At 46.5% G+C, this 19140-nt stretch overlaps 1 protein-coding gene across 10 annotated transcripts in view; it reads right to left on the bottom strand.

Moving 5' to 3' along the window:
• Positions 1–19140, bottom strand: part of LOC140214085 (phosphatidylinositol 3-kinase regulatory subunit alpha-like) — a 186292-nt gene that overhangs the window by 95162 nt on the left and 71990 nt on the right. For 9 of the 10 annotated variants that reach the window (XM_072285361.1, XM_072285362.1, XM_072285368.1 and 6 more), the window contains 2 exons: positions 18718–18797; positions 2369–2582 (listed from right to left, as the gene is read on the bottom strand). In XM_072285361.1, coding sequence (XP_072141462.1) covers positions 2369–2582; positions 18718–18797 — 294 coding nt within the window. Of the gene's footprint in view, positions 1–2368; positions 2583–18651; positions 18798–19140 lie in introns of those variants that run through there. The other variant, XM_072285364.1, reaches the window with a different exon arrangement.

The raw sequence follows: 19140 nt of genomic DNA, 5'->3' as shown, positions 1-19140 counted from the left end.
TTTGTCCATTACATTAAAAGAATTATGCAATGTGTGCCACAAAACCTGGCAGTAAGCAACCCTTGGCGTCGCACCAGTCACATTGTTGAAATCGCAATCATGTGAAATGGTCCCTCTAAATAGCATTGCGATGCGTGCGACTGGACCAATTTTCGTCCTTCCAGTTGCAGCATGTGAAACAACCTTTAGAACCTTGCCGCGCTTTCCCCGTTTCGATGTCACAGGCGAGGATGACCACAGCAGAGCCGGCGCCATTACAAACAGTGGCGAATCCTTTAAATGAAAAACACAGCATAGAACAGCAGGAAGCATAGCAAACGTCGAAGCAGCTAGGCCTAAAGACAACAGAAAATAACTACAACGGCTGCTAGCGAATCGCCGAGCGAGAGCACTGGTCCGAGGTTGCGAGATAATTAAAAGAAAAAATTGAAAGATTGAAAGAACATTAGACAGCAAAGCCGCAGCGCCATGTGCCGTGTTCATTGTGACACATATTCAAAAAATCACGGCAAAGTAATAGTACCTAGACAATACATGCAAACTTCTGCGGATGCAGATGGTCGAATGGTCGAATTAGTGTTTTTTAAGCTCCCTAAAGGGAGCCTTTACAGTAACTCTAGTGGGGCGCAGGCTGGCGCACATCTTTTTAAGCCGTGGCTAGGCATAGCTGTCAGTGCAGCTGACAGCATATACAGCCCATGCACCCTGTTTTAGTGGTAATCTGCCACATGTGCAAAGAGCAGGCATGCTGAAATGGCATGGATGGAACCATGTGCACTGTCTTCTCACGCCTTCAGTAGTGGAGGTTGCATAATCTAGAATTTCGCATAGGCGTTGAAGCAAGAGGCAGATGAAGCACTTACTGCCAGCACTTTTCATGACAGCATCGTCCCACTGCGGGCGACACTATCAGCCCCGAGGGGGGGGGGGGGGGTAATGGACGCGAGAACGTGGCTGGCTACGCTTTGTGTAGGCTATGTGAAGATATCATCGACACAGCAAGAAACAACATCTTTTGTCGCCGACTCTGAAATCCAACAAAACAAATTTTTTTTCTCACTCAAGTTTGCTTTTTTTGATCGCACGATAATTTGGAAAATTTTGCAGTCACTTCTGTGTAAGAAAAATTTGTCGGAAACTACTTATTTGCATGAAAGGTCAAATTTCATTGTAACAATGTTTCAAAATAATAGAGTAAATTGCCAATTTTATCGACTTTGTTATATTGCAATTAAACTGTATATGTGTAGACAGGCTACGGATTACTCATCCATGTATAGGATTATTGTGTGATTTCGTGACAACGTTCCATAATATTGCCTAAAGCAGGGGACCGCCCCTGTCGTTTTTGTGTTCTCTCCCGCTGTCCCCGTCTTTATTTGCGGTCAATATGATATGCAGTAAACACCAACTAGGCCAAACTGAAGTTATTCTGAAGTTCTTCTCTTAAAAGCGCCACAGAACAGCCCTGGCAAATGTACCATGTCCACTTCTCTGCTTCTATGCTGCAGTGTTGCAGATAATCAGAGCAAAGCAGACTGAGAAAATTCAGAACAAATGACTTTTTTTTTTGTTGCTAAGAAAACTGTTTCAAAGAGACACCTTTTAAAGCTGCAAGTTGTGCAAAACGATCAAGCAGACAGAATTACTGAGATTGTTTCGAAGTGCAGGAAATGCTGTAGATGAGATGCTTTTGCGTCAACAGAGAGCCCCACTTCATTTGTTTTAATCTAAACAAATTTTCTGCAAGATCGTGATACATTCCTGTGGTGGCAATAATTCTTCCCACAACCTTGCTACACACGTACAGCAGGTTAAAGGTATGCTTCCATCGCCCGTGAAATGGTTAATACACAAATGTGAGTGTGGAGGTCCATCCAATGGTAGTACATCGATACTATTAGCAATCCAGCTATGGTTGGCAGGTAAATGTTCATGGTATGTTCTATATAATGATTATGAGATGATGCACATATGCAGTGACCCAGGTTGGCATCAAAGAGGTTTTATGAAGAGGGGCAAATACCTAGTGGCAAATACCCTGCGACCTAAGTTGGTGTCAAAGAGGTTCATTGAAGAGTAGCATGTACCCAGTGGCCCATATTCAGTGACACAAGTTGGCATCAAAGAGCTTCATTGAAGGGCACCACATTTCCAGGGTTACACACCCAATGACACAAGTTGGTCTGACGGTTGGTTTTGAACCTTTTTCCCTCAGCTCAGCAGTCCGGTGCTCTACTCATTTGACCATGGACTACTCAGTGACCCGAGTTTACCCAGTGACTACCTAGCAAACCAACATATTGTAAACTGGGTGAATTTCCAAAAGAATGCTAATAACATTAAAAGGCAAATGAGTGAGCTCTACCTTGCTCGGAATATCCGCTGTCATCCAGCCCCCCTGTGGGGCGTGCATATGCAGCGGGCAGGTACCCTTGAGCCCCAGTGCGCAGGCTGCAACCCAGCAGCCAGCCTGGCTGCAGCTGTTGCTGAGGCCAAACACGGAATCGCTCACCAGCCGCCACAGACAGCTCATCAGGCCGCCGTGCTTGGTAGGGGTAGACAGCGACCCAGCATTCCATCTGCGTATATGAGCCAAACTCCGATTGGCTACATGTTGTGCAAGATATCTTCCAGTGCAGTTAAATGTGTTATTGCTTGGAATGCACTCCACCGCAGCCACATGCTTTGGGTAGGTGTGGGTGACCAACATTTTTCAAAATGATGTCTAAGTTTAGCCTATGTACAGCAAATAAAAGTGTCAAAAAACAAAGTGCATGGTATTTTAGGTATTTTAGAATTGACAGATAAAGCATGGCTGCTCGATCCCGTGCTCTTTGGAGCAGCCTGCCACGTCCCCCCCATGCCGAACACAACGGGGAAAAACTAGCCGCCGAAGTTAACAATTGCCGCTGCTGTTTTCCGTGGGAGTAATGCACAACAAGTGCTTTTTGGCTCTCTAATTGTGTGCGTGGTTGCATCGGGTAGGAGCAAAGCAAATGTCATTCATGGAAACGCATGCTATCGAAGGTTAAAGCAGTTTCTTAATGTATGCAGGGCCGTACGCAGGATTCCTTTCTCAGGGGGGGGAGTTGTGTGTAGAATGGCTACCATTTTGAAAGAGTCATAATGGCTTATTTTTGAGCATCAATTAAGCACGTCACTTACATATAATAATTAAAGGGTACTTTTAAATGAGCTACACTTAAATAAGTAAAAAGATATTGGTGTTTTAACATAACTTCTGGTTAAAGCAAGAAATAAATGTTTGAACTATAATACCACCAAAGCCGGGGCCACCACAGCCTATGTTTCATGAACAAAAACTAACAGCCTTTGCTCTGCCGTTACTGTGCCCCGTGCCTATATACCGCAAGCTGTGCGCAAAATAGTTTTCCACAGTCAGTGAAATGTGTTTTTCGCTGCGGTTCCAAAAGCTAGTTGCAATTGCTATGTAGGTGAATGCATGCAATTATCACAAATGGCGATGGTAGATCTAATTACATTTTATTTGCATCTTGTTGGGTGTGCAGACCCATTACTTGTACATATGGCCTTTGCTCTGCCGTTACTGTGCACCATGCCTATATACTGCAAGCTGTGGGCGAAATAGTTTTCCACAGTCAGCAAAATGTGTTATTCGCTGCAATTCCAAAAGCTAGCTGCAATTTCTATGCAGGTGAATGCATGCAATTATCACAAATGGTGATGGTAGATCTAATTACATCTTATTTGCATCTTGCTGGGCGTGCAGATCCATTACTTGTGCATATGGTAAGTGTTTCGCAAGTCTCTGCTTGTTTTTGACGAGATACCAATCTCTGTTTACCAATGGCTCCTGACATAATAACACAATTGTGAAGAAGTACGCATAAACTACCGAGCGCAAGAGCAGACAGACGCCATTGCGGCCGTCCTCAACAATAGGAAAAGAAAGACAAGGGAGGCTCGTGCAGCGAATGAGAAGGGGCTTGCGCAACGAAGATCGTTGGAACGCCGACACGACTAGGGTCGCCGGGCCTACGGAACCCACATCTACCAGTGAGGTTCACTTGACTGGGCGTCCGTCTTCGGGACAGGGAACTCCTCGGGTCGTTGCACGGCACGTGACCTCGGAACGGCCTACTGCAGCCTCGAACCCACATCTACGCGCGAGGTTCGGGAGAGCGAGCGTCCGTCATCGAGACGAGGAGCGCCTCAGGTCGTCGCCTTGCACGAGGCCTCAGGTCGGCCTGCTGACATCTTGGAACCCACTTCTATGCGCGAGGTTCGGGTGACCGGGCGTCCGTCATCGAAACGAGTACCTTGGGCCGTCTTCTTGCTCGAGACTTCGGAGTGAACTGCTACCGTCTACGGAGCTGTGGGACACGTCCACCTTTTCCGACCCCGTGCTGCTGCGTCTGCTCTTCCACACAGGTCATCATCCTACCAGTGAGTGTTCCACCTCAAAGACTCTTGGAATCTCACCACGCTCCGGACTTGTGATCGCAACCTCGTGAGACTACATTTCTCTTTTTTTTTTTTTGTCCTGTTTATGAACAGCCTGACATGCGTGGTTCTAGTTGAAGGTATTCTTGATTATGTGCCGTCAAACATAATTGTTGTGTGTTTGCTAATCATGCACCGTCTCCTCCATCTTCCTCGTGTCACATGCTTTGCAACTTGACGATCCTAACCCATCACATATCTGGCGTCCGCGACAGGACCGCTGTTAACGCTATCAAGAAGAGCAGCACATTGCATATGCGTGTCTGACGGGTGACGATGGAGACAGACAAACTTACGGCAATTGGAAAAGAACTGGAGTTGACTGGCCCAGCACTGAAACAATGGGTAGACAAAGAGCGCGCACGCGAAAGAGAAGCGCGTGAAGCACGTCTGGCTGAATGCAATGCAGCAAAAGAAGCTGATGCCGAAGCGCTAGCTAGATTAGAGGCAGAAAGGGAAGTGCTCGAGCTCAAGTTAAAGTTGAGGGAGTTAGATGCGACAGCGGGTAGCATGACTACTGGGCAGCTTACAGAGAGCATGCATGCAGGTGCTACCGAGAGCTACCAAAGTCTGCACAAACTAATCCCAGCATTTAACGAAGAATGCGATGAGTTGGATGCATACATTCAAAGATTTGAGCGCGTTGCAACGAGCCAGGGCTGGCCACAAGACAAATGGGCCCTATCGCTGAGCCTCTGTTTGACAGGCGTAGCTCTAAGTGTTGTTGGCAGGATGGCACCGGATCATGCCATGGACTATGAGACACTAAAACAGATGCTTTTGCAACGCTTCAGGTTCACGGAGGAAGGCTACCGAAGCAAGTTTATGTCGGCGAAACCCGATAATTCCGAAACTGGTAGACAGCTTGCCGGTCATCTATGGGGATATTTTGATCACTGGCAAGAAATGGCCAATACGGACCGGACATATGATGCTCTGCGGGACAAGATTGTCTCAGAACAGTTCCTGTTGACTTGCCATGAGAAACTGGCAGTCTTCTTGAGAGAAAGGAACTGTCAGGGACTTGACAAGCTAGCGGAAGCTACTGATCATTACCTGGAGATGCAGGGGTTAGTGAACCTTGGCAAAGGTAAAAACGAGAGAGAACCTAGCAAGCCACCAGGTCAAGCTCGAACTCCTGAGCGACAAGAAGAGAAGGAAAGACCCCACTGCTTTCTTTGTGGTAAACACGGTCACAGAGCTGCTGATTGCTGGACCAATACGAAGGGTCCAAATACAAATACATCTTTCTGTGAAAAGTGCCGCCGCACTGGGCATAAGACAGGTGACTGCCCCAAAAAACCCAACAGTACCGAGAAGGCTTCGTGCTCAATGCAGCAAGTAGACATGTCCAAGGCAGTAACCGAAGAGAGGCAGACCTTGCGTCGAGTTCCCGGAAGTTTGGAACACGGGAGAACGGAAACGCATAAACGAGAAGAAAAATCTATGCCTACTGCCGAAGGTGTGTTTGAAGGACATCCCGCTACTGTCTTGCGAGATACAGGATGCGACTCTATTATTGTCAAAAGGTCCCTCGTACCAGACAGTAAGCTCACAGGGAAAATTTCCTAGGTCTGTCTTCTGGATAGAAGACTGTTGAAGCTACCTGAAGCAACCGTGGAGATCGCGTCACCGTTCTTCACAGGCAAGACTCGGGTTTTATGCATAAACAATCCTTTATATGATATTGTCCTGGGAAATGTGAAAGGTGTACGGATGCCTCCAATCCTGACAATGAATGGAAAAGACATCTTTATACACCGAGCGCTGCGGATGAATCATTTAGAGCAGAAGGTGGAAACTGTTCTACCAATGAATCCATCTCTGCTGACACTTTATCAGTGGCTGCTACAGAAACCAGGGACAAGTCAGAGGTGGCAGCGACAACCAGACAGACAAGATCAAGTTCGCATTCGTTACCAGTACCAGCTATAAACCTCCTAGACATCAGCCCAATCGACTTGAGAACCAGACAAAGGGAGGACAGCAGTCTATGTAAATGCTTTGAAGCAGTGGACAAAGAGATGAAGACTAGGTTCGCCGACGTCCAATTATTTGTAAAGGAGGGAATTCTTTACCGAAAATACACACTGCGGTCAAAGAAACAAAGGGAGCAGCTTGTCGTGCCCAGAAGCCTTCATCATTTTGTAATGACAATGGCTCACGAAGGGATCCTTGCAGGACATCAGGAGATAAAGCGAACCACAGACCGTGTGTGCGAAGAGTTCTACTGGCCTGGAGTTCAATCAGACATCATGCGGTTTGTTAAATCGTGTGATACGTGCCAGAGGACCTTTCCCAAACATATAATAGGTCAAGTACCATTGGGAAACACTCCCGTCATTTATACCCCGTTTAAGAGAGTTGCCATTGACGTTGTGGGACCATTATCTCCCATTTCAGAGAAAGGGAATAAGTCTGTTCTGACAATGGTCAATATGGCAACGCAGTATCCTGATGCTGTGGCACTGCCTAGCATTGAAACGGAAAAAATCGCTGAGGCACTCCTGGAGATGTTCTCTCGTGTAGGAATCCTACAGGAGATAATCAGTGACAGAGGCACATCATTCTTGTCACGCCTGATGAAGGAGCTAAGCCGTCTTCTTTCTTTTATCTCTTTTACGCAGTTGTCAACAACTCCATATCATCCGGTGGCAAATGGCCTTGTGGAGAGGTTTAACGGCACCCTTAAAGAAATGATAAGACGAATGTGTAAAGAGAGCCCGAAAAAATGGGACCAGTACTTGGCACCATTGCTCTTTGCTTATCGCGAAGTTCCTCAGTCAAGCCTGGGTTTTGCATCTTCTGACTTGTTGTATGGCCGTTATATCAGAGAGCCCATGGCTATATTGAAAGAATTATGGACAGGTGATCATCTTGATGATGACACAAAAACCTCATACGGGTATGTAGTTGAGCTACGGAAGCGTCTTGAAGACGCTTGCTGTTTAGCCAAGGAGGAGCTTCAAAAAGCAAAACTTGTACAGAAGAAACACTACGACCTGAAGGCCAGACCACGTCATTTAGCTGTTGGAGACAAGGTTCTGCTACTGCTCCCTTTGGACAAAACAAATTGGTTCTAATGGGGAAAGGGCCATTCACGGTAATTGAGAGGAAAAGTGACGTCGATTACGTTATTGACCTCGGGACAAGGACAACATTGTTCCATATAAATCTACTGAAAAAGTATGAGGAACAGCCACCTATATGACCGCCATTACCGGAAGCGTCAGCTGCTTGTCAGACTGATGACACCGAAAATGACGATCAACATGCAGACCCTTTCAAGGAAAAGAATCGGCGGCCGACGTGAGTCTGTCGGAATTGCTCTCTCATGGGTATTTTAAACATGGTGTTAAAAGATGGTGTTGTAAAAGCATGCACTTCAAACCGGTGCAACTATAATATCGAGCAACATTTCCTGGTAGGTTAGTTTCGTGGATTCTTTTTTTTTCCCCCTATATCGTGGTGTTGTGTCTTGTAAATGTTGTCGTTATGCCGAGTGTGCGGTGCTCGAAACTGTAGCACTGTGGTAATTTTTATGTGTATTCAAACGTAATGAGTGTGCGGTGCTCGGAACTATGGTGCAGTGTTAATGCTTTTGTGGTGCGTGTGTGCTACGGTAGACCAATGGATATCAAGTACCCTCAAGTTCTTTGAACGAAAGAACTTTCTTCAGTAGGGGGTGATTGTGAAGAAGTACGCACAAAGTACCGAGTGCAAGAGCAGACGCCATTGCAGCCATCCTCAACAAGAGGAAAAGAAAGACAAGGGAGGCTCGTGCAGCGAATGAGAAGGAGCTTGCGCAACGGAGATCGTTGGAATGCCGGCATGACTAGGGCCGCTGGGCCTACGGAACCCACATCTACCGGTGAGGTTCACTTGACTGGGCGTCCGTCTTCGGGACAGGGAACGCCTCGGGTCGTTGCACAGCACGAAACCTCGGAACGGCCTGCTGCAGCCTCGAACCCGCATCTATGCGCGAGGTTCGGAAGAGCGAGCGTCCGTCATCGAGGCGAGGAGCGCCTCGGGTCGTCGCCTTGCACGAGGCCTCAGGTCGGCCTGCTGACATCTTGGAACCCGCTTCTACGCGCGAGGTTCGGGTGACTGGGCGTCCGTCATCGAAACGAGTGCCTTGGGCCGTCTTCTTGCTCGAGACTTCGGAGTGGACTGTTACAGTCTACGGAGCTGTGGGACGCGTCCACCTTTTCCGACCCGTGCTGCTGCGTCTGCTCTTCCACGCCGGTCATCATCCTACCAGCGAGTGTTCCACCTCAAAGACTCTTGGAATCTCGCCACGCTCTAGACTTCAATCGCAACCTCGTGAGACCACATTTCTTCTTTTTTTTTTGTCCTGTTTACGAACAGCCTGACATGCGTGGTTCTAGTTGAAGGTGTTCTTCGTGCTTATGTGCCGTTAAATATAATTGACGTGTGTTTGCTAATCATGCAACGTCTCCTCCATCTTCTTTGCGTCACACGCTTTGCAACGTGACGATCCTAACCCATCACAACAATGTAACCACGATACAAGAAAGGTATGAATGCTTAGAAGCAAACAAACAAGTAAGCCCTACACTAAGAACTTTTGTTACCATTCACACATTCCGCTTGCTGAGAAAATTCGTCTGAATTGCAGAGAGCATAGAAGGGTTGCAGCTTGGGCTAGTCGGGGCTAGCTTGTAATGGACTCTTGAAATATTGAGAGCAGTCTAAATGAGAAAGTTCTTCCTTCTCGGCAACTTGCAAAAGTCTGTGAGAACCTGTTCCATGGTCACTTGAATTTCTTGATGGACACTGAGCAATGCTAGCCCAGTCGATCTGTCTTGGTTTATATGATTCCAGAGATAGCTCTTCAGCCTTTTCAGTGTCAAGAAAGTCCATTCTGGGGTCGACGTAGACACAGGTTGCCAGGATAGAAAGCATGCTGTAGACATTAAGAAAAAAAGTTGTAGTTACACGTCCCCAAGGCCTGCAAAGCGCAAGCTGGGTGATCCTTTTCTTCGATTTGGCAGCATTTTCTCATCCCCAGCATCAACTCTGCTTCGATGGCATCAGCTGAAGGAATGTCGCCAAGATAAAGCTTCACTGTGTCAGCAACAGCAGAAAGCCTAGCCGATAAAAATTTTGGCAGCAGCATGTTAAGCCCAACCACAACCTTTCTATCGGCATTGAAACGGCCTCTTAATCTATTTTCGAAGTCTGCCAGAAAAAACGAATACACATTCCTCCGGTGGTGTTTTTCGCTAGTAGCAGAAGGTACGTTGCTTCTTTGTATCTGCCTTCCAGTGATGCATAGTAGGGCCATCTCAACATTTGTGATTTGCAGCAAAGAGAGCGACTTCTGAAAACTCATATTGAATTCTGTTTCCGCACTCGACCTTTTTCTAGAAAGAACAAACCTCACACATAGGGAAATGTGGGCAGTGCGAAATATATCAGTGGCCTCGTCAGCTAGAACTGAAAAACATGAACATGAGTTGACATTGTCAACTATCTCTGTGTGGTTTTACCACAGAGGGTAATGAACTCATCTTGAATTTTTGGGCTTGTTTACAGGCTACTCGCCGGAGATGATTCAATATAAGCTCTCATGGAGCCATCTCCACATATGGCCCTTGACCTAAGCAGTGTGCAGAAATTTCCGTCGTTTGTCAATGGCAGCACTTGAGACATATTTATTGGACCAGAGTTGTATGTGCCGCTAAGCAGAACTTCTTGCTTGCCACACACAAAAAAAGGATTGTTTCTTTTATTGGTAGCAAGTTCTTGGGGTTTTCTTCTGCCTGCTTTTTAAGGCCATGGTAAAGTTATGTTAACATGTCATGCTCTGAGCTAGATTGGATTGCTAGAAAGTTCTCAGATACCGTTGATGACATGGCCTGACAACTGCTGGATACGTGGCTCTTGAAGGCGTGTGCATGGCTTTCTTGCAATTGTAAATGCATTAGTTACAAAGCAGCCCAAGTGCTGGTATTCCTACACACTCACCTGTGAAGACTACGCAATATGTGCATAATGCTCCCTGAAGCTTCTCTGAATATTCATAGTTAGCTGAAAGGGTCCAGAGATAAATCAGCAGCCTGTCTATCATCTCTGGATCAAGTAAATGCTTCGTCTTTGAAACAAAAAGCCCCAAGTCAAAAGCATTTGCACTCATTGCACCGAGGGCAAGCGAACCAGAATGTGTAGGTGCTGTGCCACTCGCCTTGCTTCGGTATTACTTCGTGGTGAAGGCTTAACTTCGCACCGTCACTGACAGCAGAACAAAGGTCACTTGGAGCTGCACGGCGGCGGCCATCACTTTTCGGTGGCTATCGTGCTTGTCATTCTTTAGGGCCTCCTGTGATTCGTTCTCGTGAGCATTCACATGCTCCGTTTTCCCAAGTCGCTACAGAAATTCCGACGTGCCTGGCTTTCCGCCTGTTCAGAGAAAGGGGCAGTTTTGCACATTGACAGAGGTAGCTCTTCTACTCTGCCTGTTTCATCTATTTGGACTTTCTTGAAGTAAGAGGCAAGTTTTGTTTGCTTGGTTGCAGTGGGCCTTTTCATTTTGCTAATTTCCTGTGCACGCAAACAGAAGTGGCCGACTCCAAAGAGACCCGTTTGCAATTGCCTGACGAAAACGTTGGGAAAATAGAGAGAGTTAACGCGCAAAAAATCTACCCCAGACACTGTCTCCTGCTCCGCGCTTGTATTGCACTTAAAACTGCAGAATATCCTTGGGCTCCGCATTTTACTCTTTTATTAGTCTTTTTTTTTTAATAATCCAGGAGGAAGGGAAATGTTGGCTTCACTGCAGCAAGTTTATGGTTGTTCTTTTCTCTTATATGGTTTTTAATCTTACATAGAAGGCAAGGAAAAGCCACCTTCTTTTTCTTTCTCCCCTCATGCCGCCCTGCAGGCTTTCTTTTTTGTTTTCCGCATGCCACCCATATGGACAGAGCTGTGTGCTTGCTATCTATCGACAGACCTGCAAAGCCTGAACTACTCATGTGAACTGCGTACTGCTACACATGGCGTGGGAACAGTTGGCGCATATTTTTCACTGTGTGCTTCATATCCGTGCATACCGAGCAGCAGCAATTATCCTTTGACAGTGTGTGCTCGCTGCCATGTGGAATTGCTTGAAATACCTTCCTCTCACCACAATCGCAGCTATCCTTCAATGTTTGCTCAGGCTTGTTTTTTTTCTGTGGTAGGACCCAGGGAACGGGGAGAAGTGACATGCATTGGTGCGCCATTGTTCCACAAATGACTGCAGGCGGCTCACCACTGCCATTGAAAGAAACGTATGCGTTTTCCACAGGGACTCGAAGCTGGCAAGCATGGTCCACACAGGCTAAGAACTTCTCGAGCGACAATGGACAGGGAAAGTATTGGGAGCCAATAAAGGAGTTGCCATGGGGTTGAAGACAAAAAAGAAAAAAAAAAAGACAGTCACAAGCCGACACGGCACACACAACACAGTCGCAGCGGAAGCTGGAGGAGCAGCTAAATAGGAGCTCTAGTTTTGGCACCACCCACTACAGGTTGAGTTGAGTTGAGTTGAGCTGAGTTTAATGGCACATAAGCAGCTTAGGCTATCATGCGCCAAAAACTAGGTGTGGATTCTTTCAATAAGTTGTTCAGGTGTTTGTGGCGAAGTATCTTTGCATTGTTTTCACGAGAACGATCTGAACTGTCCACTCGGCGTTGACGGCTCTGCTGTGGCTTGTCTTGCTCTCTGCACAGCGGTCTGATGAGCCCGATATTGCCAGGTTGCAGCCGTACGCATAGCTCTACGAATGGCTTCTTCAGGTTCATCCCTTGGCACACACAGCACAGACACAGCGTAAGCAGGAGGAGCAACTAAATAGGAGCTCTTTTCTTGGCACCACTCCCTACAGGTATTTGTGGCGAAGTATTTTTGTGTCATTTTCATGAGATTGATCTGAACTGTCCGCTCGGCGTTGACGGTGAGCTGTGGGTTGTCCTGCTCTCTGCACAGCGGTCTGATGAGCCCGTTGCTAGGTTGCAGCTGTATGCGTAGCTCTATGAATGGCTTCTTCAGGTTCGTCCCTTTCGAGGAAGGGCCGAAGAGTAAAAACAGGTATCCAAACTATGTGGCCCACATGTGACAATCCCTTGACCTGTTGCATGGTACGTTGCTGTTGATAATGGTGACAAGTAGTCACCTAGCCTGCTACATCCACGGTCAGCCACATGCTGCATGCAACCGCTATATGCAACTGCTACAAGTCAGGACACCTTGTGGAATATAACAGAATCGCAATGCAAAGTTTGTACATATTGACACTACATGGCACTACCTTTTTTCCGATATTCGAATGCTAGGCAGGAGTGGCAATGCTCTGGCCAGAGAAATCATGGAGGCATATCATATTAGAAAGAAATAAAGTGCCTGTATTAGCGATATGTTGGTTGTTTTGCGTAACAAGGAAAAGCAGTTAGAAATTATGCTGTAATTGATGCGCTTCTTGATATGCATTGGCTGACTTGATGGGCAGTGCACTTGCACGATCCTGGTCTGCTGTGTACTTAAAGGGCCCCTGAAACGGTTCGAACAAATTTTGTAGGCGTGTAGGGTACAGCTTAACTAGAACATTCGCACCACAATTTAAGTGAAGCGTTACGTATTAGTGGAGCTACAAGCGATTAGAAGTTACCCTCCTCCCTAGCCATGCTTTTCCTCCTCAACTCGCTCACCGAGCGAGCGGCGCTAAGCTCCGCCTTCACTGGTACTGCGTCACGATGCGACATCACATTGTCCACTTCCGGTTGTTTTGTAGCACGCCCCCTCCCACGCGAGACCTCTCCGCTAGCCGCTTGGCCGTCGACCAAGAGCTATCGAAGCAGCATGCGTTGCGAGCATTCTGTTGTAGCGCCGAACGTGTCCCGTATTCCGGTAACCACAGGCAAGCTGGTCATTTCGGCAAATGACTGGAGGCATAAACTCAAGCGGATGAAGGAACTTTAGCGTAGATATATGTGAGCAGCCTGATCGGTCAGCATGGTCCAGACACTTGTTGGCGCAGCGCTTAACCAGTCAAACAAAGCGCTAATATTGCTCTAACCAAGTGTAAAACATTCTAAACATTTATAAAGACAAGGTGTGGATGATTACACTCCTGCGAAAAATCCACACCAGCAGCAAAGAAGAATACACTTTGTTGCCGCTACTGTGTATGGTTGAGCTCTGTGCCACCAGGTGGCTGCACCGTGCAGACCATTTACATTTGCTCTTCTGCTAATCTCATAGCTCATCCCAGCACAGTCAGGCGGCCAGACCCTGTCCCCTTGCGCTTGCGTTTGCCCTAATACCGGACTCGCCAAACGCTATTGCGTTAGTAATCTTCCGGTGTAAAGTGACGGCCACAAACGCGCAATTCCTGGCGTCGATCGGATAGCGGCAGTCCGATGCGCAGCAGCAAGTTCGCTCGTATGCTGCCTTGTAGAGGGACACGATGTCGCAGCTTGACATATTGCCAGTAGCTAGGTTTGCAGTCCACAAGGCAACAAGTTCGAATCATAGTGCTCGCGAAAAGACTGAGACCGACTCTGACCGCGGAGCTCTCGTCAAAATGGAGTACGTTGTAACACAAGCAGACGACGCTTGGGGTGTGCCGGAAGTGCTTAAGTGTACTGAAACATTGTTCTTGTGCCTTCCCTTTATGTTACTTTCTTTTTAAAAAAACAAATTAACTAACATTCCAACTATTACGAAAATCATTTGTTTACCATAAAGTTGGAAAAATTATCGATCACGCGCCCTGGTCAGCAAATTGGGTAGCTCGCCCCACTGACGTCATATGGGTGATTTCCGTCATATGGGTAGGGGCGGCTTAAAATTCCGCCGAGCAGCGTGCTGCGATCGGCAGCGATGTGCATTTTTAAAACCTTATAATAAATTACACGCTTTACGCGGAGCACTTCGATGTGTCAATTAATGATCAGAAGGACCTAATCTAACGACTCAGTATGTTTGTAGAAAATCGTCAACATCATTTCAGGGTCCCTTTAAGTAGGCTAGTCTTCAGAATAAAATTTAGTTGCTAGTTAGCGCTTGTCCTGTTCTTGTGTGTCTGTCTTTTGTCCTGTCTTGGAATTGTGTTTACCATTATTCAGTTAAGCATGAACCAACTAGCCCAGCAACAAAGTTTGATATACTATTACAGCCCATAACAGCTTACGCTGTAAAATGAGACACGAAGGAACAAGAGGGTGAAGTGCAATGCTGAGCAAGGCAGGCGGGTGGGTGAGAAAGGAAGCGCTGAGGTGGTCTTGTCAAAAGGAAGGCTTGAGAAAAGGAAGAAGAGGGAAGTAATATTAGGAAAGCTACAGTGCATGAAAAATTTTGGCAACTGGCAGTCGCTGTGAAGGCATGTAAGTATTTTAGTATAACCCATAAAGTTAAAGCACGCAAAAATTTCACGGCAGTCAGGACCCCCTACTAAAGCTGCATTCTAAAACTGGTACAGCGCAACATACAAAGGAAGAAACAAGCCGAGCCGGCCAGATGACCCTAGTGCACAGGACCCCCTAACACCCCCTAGTTATGGCCCTGAATGTATGCATGGTTGTGTTGCAACTTTGTTAGCACAGAAACCTGGAGGAATGACATATCTGAAAATAAAAAAATCACTACAGGGACTGGTGGCGTCGCGTCGCCCTCATGGACAAAAGCACCGGTGGCTCAGTTCTTGCAGCTTTGCAGACTATGGCACGCAGCTGCAATACTGTGTGCAGCACATCGACCATGCTGTTATCAATAAGCCTAGGCAGTGGCAGCACCTCGAGCTGATATGAACCCAGACACAAAAACCCCACAGCCAGTGCCTCGGTAGGCCTCGTCACAGAGACGGGCCTCAGCAACGGTGCTCCAGTAGGCCTAGCCCTCGGCCTTAGCACTGGCCTCCGCAACAACTCTAGAGCAGGTACCCCTCAGCAGCTGCACCAGGCGGTAGGCCCACGACAGGAACGGAAGCAGTACCTCTTGAACAGGGACCATGCACTGGTTCTGCAGGTCTTCAGGCTTCTGAGCTTGAGCTCACTTGCATGTCTTCCTGGTTTCTTTTTTCTCTCCTGAGCTCATGCGTGTCCATGCCACCTGCCCTCAGCTTACCTTCTTCCTTTTTCTTTGATTACACAATGTCCACACACATAAGTAAAAAATAAAAATTAAATGATAAATGTGAGGTTCATTCCTCACAACTGGGTTTCATGAATAACCTCATTCGCAGGAACGACAATGCATGAACTGAGGCTGTATGTTGTAATAACGCCCTTCCTTATATTCAGTGCCTCATCCCCTGCCATTCCAGCACTGACTGCCATAACAGTGACATGTTCCTGTTACGATAGAGAAGCCTTGTCAGCAACCTACATTATTCAGGGTCACAGGAGCGGTCTTTCTGAGGCACCTCAAGTCTTAGAAACACACGCCGAGAAGCAGCAGATGCATTCGATCGCATGTCTTCTACGCATCTGTTCGATTAGCAGACCTAAGCATATTAGTGCGAAGTGAGAAGCATCATCATGGAAATGATGTTTTTTTATTTGTTATTGTTGTTTCTTATGAAGGCTTTTGTTATTTCATAAAAGAAATGTTCGGTGCATGTGTGTGCAGTTTGGTATTTATTTAAGCTCTTTATCTCAAAATAAAAACTCAGTGCCCTTCCACTCTGTGAAGAAGGATGACCAACGAAGCTGTGTATGTGGGTCCTTTAATGGTGAACTGCACCTCCGCCACGGGTCAGTCTGGCATTTCATTATCTTCGGGACCGGCGTACGTATGGGGAGTGCTTAAGAGGTAGCTTTAGCTCTGGTGCTCCTATCTAAATACATGTAAAAGGAGAATACGTTTTTCTCGGCAACCACTGTGCCAAACATGATGAGGTTTGTTGCATTTAAACAAAAACTTAAATCTAGTGACTGTTGGTCTGGATTTTTTATCTAGGTCCTCAATTATTTACTAAATATTGGCAAAAATCGCAAGTTTGCAGATAACGAAACTACGTAGCAAGTTTACAACTCCGTAACTCAGCAATGAAAAATGATACTATTCCAATTCCGTGAATTGCACCTCACAGTACATCTAAAGTGTGGAAAATTTATATGTTACACCTGAATTTCAAAAAATTTAATAATGTGTAAATACAGCTTTTGTAAACGCTTCTATGCAACGTAACAAATTCACGTAACATATAAATTGACACAACGAATTTGTCTGCTTTGAATGATCTAATGGATATCGTTTCATCATCAACATCATCAGCCTGGTTATGCCCACTGCAGGGCAAAGGCCTCTCCCATACTTCTCCAACTACCACGGTCATGTACTAATTGTGGCCATGTTGTCCCTGCAAACTTTTTAATCTCATCTGCCCACCTAACTTTCTGCCGCCCTCTGCTACGCTTCCCTTCCCTTGGAATCCATTCCGTAACTCTTAATGACCATCGGTTATCTTCCCTCCTCATTACGTGTCCTGCCCATGCCCATTTCTTTTTTCTTGATTTCAACTAAGATATCATTAACTCGCGTTTGTTCCCTCACCCAATCTGCTCTTCTCTTATCCCTTAATGTTACACCTATTATTCTTCTTTCCATAGCTCGTTGCGTCGTCCTCAATTTAAGTAGAACCCTTTTCGTAAGCCTCCAGGTTTCTGCCCTGTACGTGAGTACTGGTAAGACACAGCTGTTATAAACTTTTCTCTTGAGGGATAATGGCAACCTGCTGTTCATGATCTGAGAATGCCTGCCATATCGTTTACAGAACCGCAATATCTGTTCTTGACGGAGAGCTTGTAATTTGTAAACTTCGTGCTCCTATTTTTTTCAAACTTGCAAAGTTTATAAAATCCTTTCAACAACATTCAGGCCTGAAATCGAAATTCCGCTTCCAATGGTCACTAGAATTTAACTTTCTCTCTGAAATGCAACAAATTTCATTAAAATTGGTCCAGGGGTTATCTCGGAAAAGCCTTTCTGCGTTTTACATGTATTTGAATAGGCCGCGTCGGAGTGACACTTATCACGTTTGCTGTGCGTACTTCCCTCGAGGTAAAAAAGAATTGTTACAATATGACTCAGCACACTCTAAGACTGTAAAGTGTGGAATCGCCTTACTTTGCCTGGAATTGGCTCTGCGCAAGTCATGTGTGCGTGTGATGCAGGCGAGTTTCTGCCATCAACTTGAGGGACTTTAACAGCAGGCCACCCTCAGTCTGTCTTAAATTCCGTGGTCAAGTCCCTCCTGCAGAAGCTAAAAACTACCGCTGCGAGTGGGAAAACGCACTCGAACGAAAGGGAGCGAGTAAAACCAGAAGTGGTACCTTATGCGCACCGTGTGAGACACAACCTCAAGAAGGTAGCTACCAGATATGGCATTCCGGTTGTCTTTTCAGCTCTCAACAAGTTACGTCAATTGTGCCCCCGGATCACACGCGAGGGGCCGCGGGGCTGCCAGAAGCAGCATGCCAAACATTTCAGGGACTCTGTTGAAGGGGTGGTCTACAATATACCCCTAGATTGCGGCAAGTCATACGTTGGACAAACGGGATGTTGTATTAATGACGGACTGAGGGAGCACGCTAATAGTATCGGTAAGTGTGACAAGGCGCATCTTCCTACACACTGTAAAGCCTGTTGTTGTACGCCATGCTTTGAACAAGCATTGATTCTTGGCAAAAGTAGGGACCAAACTGCAAAGGAGTTGTTGGAAGCGTTCACAATTAAAAAGAAAGGGTCTGGTTGTGTCGGCAATACATCTATCATATTATATTCCGCAGAAATGTGCTTTATCCAAAGTATGTTATCATGACCATGTTGTTCTGTCACACCTTGGGTCCCTGCGCATGAGCGGAAGTTGTCTTTTCTTCTATATGTTTTTTCAGGCTGTTTTTTCAGTTGGTAGTTTGGCGCTTCACTGTGTTCCTTTCTTCTGTCCCTTTTCAAGAAATGTATTTTGTGCCACAAAGTATACCTAGGAAATCTAAGCACCAACTTGCCCAAGAAGAAGTCCTTTTAGGCATTTTAAGTCTCCTGAATGTCAGGCCCAGCCACACATTCCTTATCCCACCACGTAGCACAAACAGTCAGAAACAGTCAGAAACAAAGTATTAAGTCACGAAACAGTCAGAGCCACAGTATTAAGCACTTACTTTCTTCCTATAGTACAGCTGTCTCAAGCTTTCCATATCGCTACAAGATCAAACAATCCAGCTCACCACAGCCTCAGGACAGCTGCGACCCAACATGCTCGCCACCTCTCTCCTGGTGCCAGCGTTGCAGATGTGCTGGTAGCCAACTGCAAGAAAATATGAGCAGTGAGCCGAATACACCTTATTGCACACCTTGTCTGCCACCTGTGCACTCAACTATAACTCTTCTACATATAAGCATCACAGCTGCAATTTCAGCTATCGTTATCCACAGCTTGTGGGGATCGAGGTGCCTTCCCGCGCCTCGTCCCCCAACTCGCGCATTGTGCTTAGCTCGATATCTGGGAACCGCCGCCGTAACAGCAACATGGCGGACACGGCTAGCGCGCCGAAGCTAATTTCCTGTGTAAACCATGCTTCTCTCTCCCCGGCTCGAACCACTGGGACGCGCCCTGATTGGCCTCTCGAGTGACGGCCCAAGCCATCCTC

This window comes from Dermacentor andersoni, chromosome 11, assembly GCF_023375885.2.
Source record: "Dermacentor andersoni chromosome 11, qqDerAnde1_hic_scaffold, whole genome shotgun sequence".
Classification (NCBI taxonomy): Eukaryota; Metazoa; Arthropoda; class Arachnida; order Ixodida; family Ixodidae; genus Dermacentor; species Dermacentor andersoni.
This window is presented reverse-complemented; position numbering and strand designations above follow the sequence as displayed.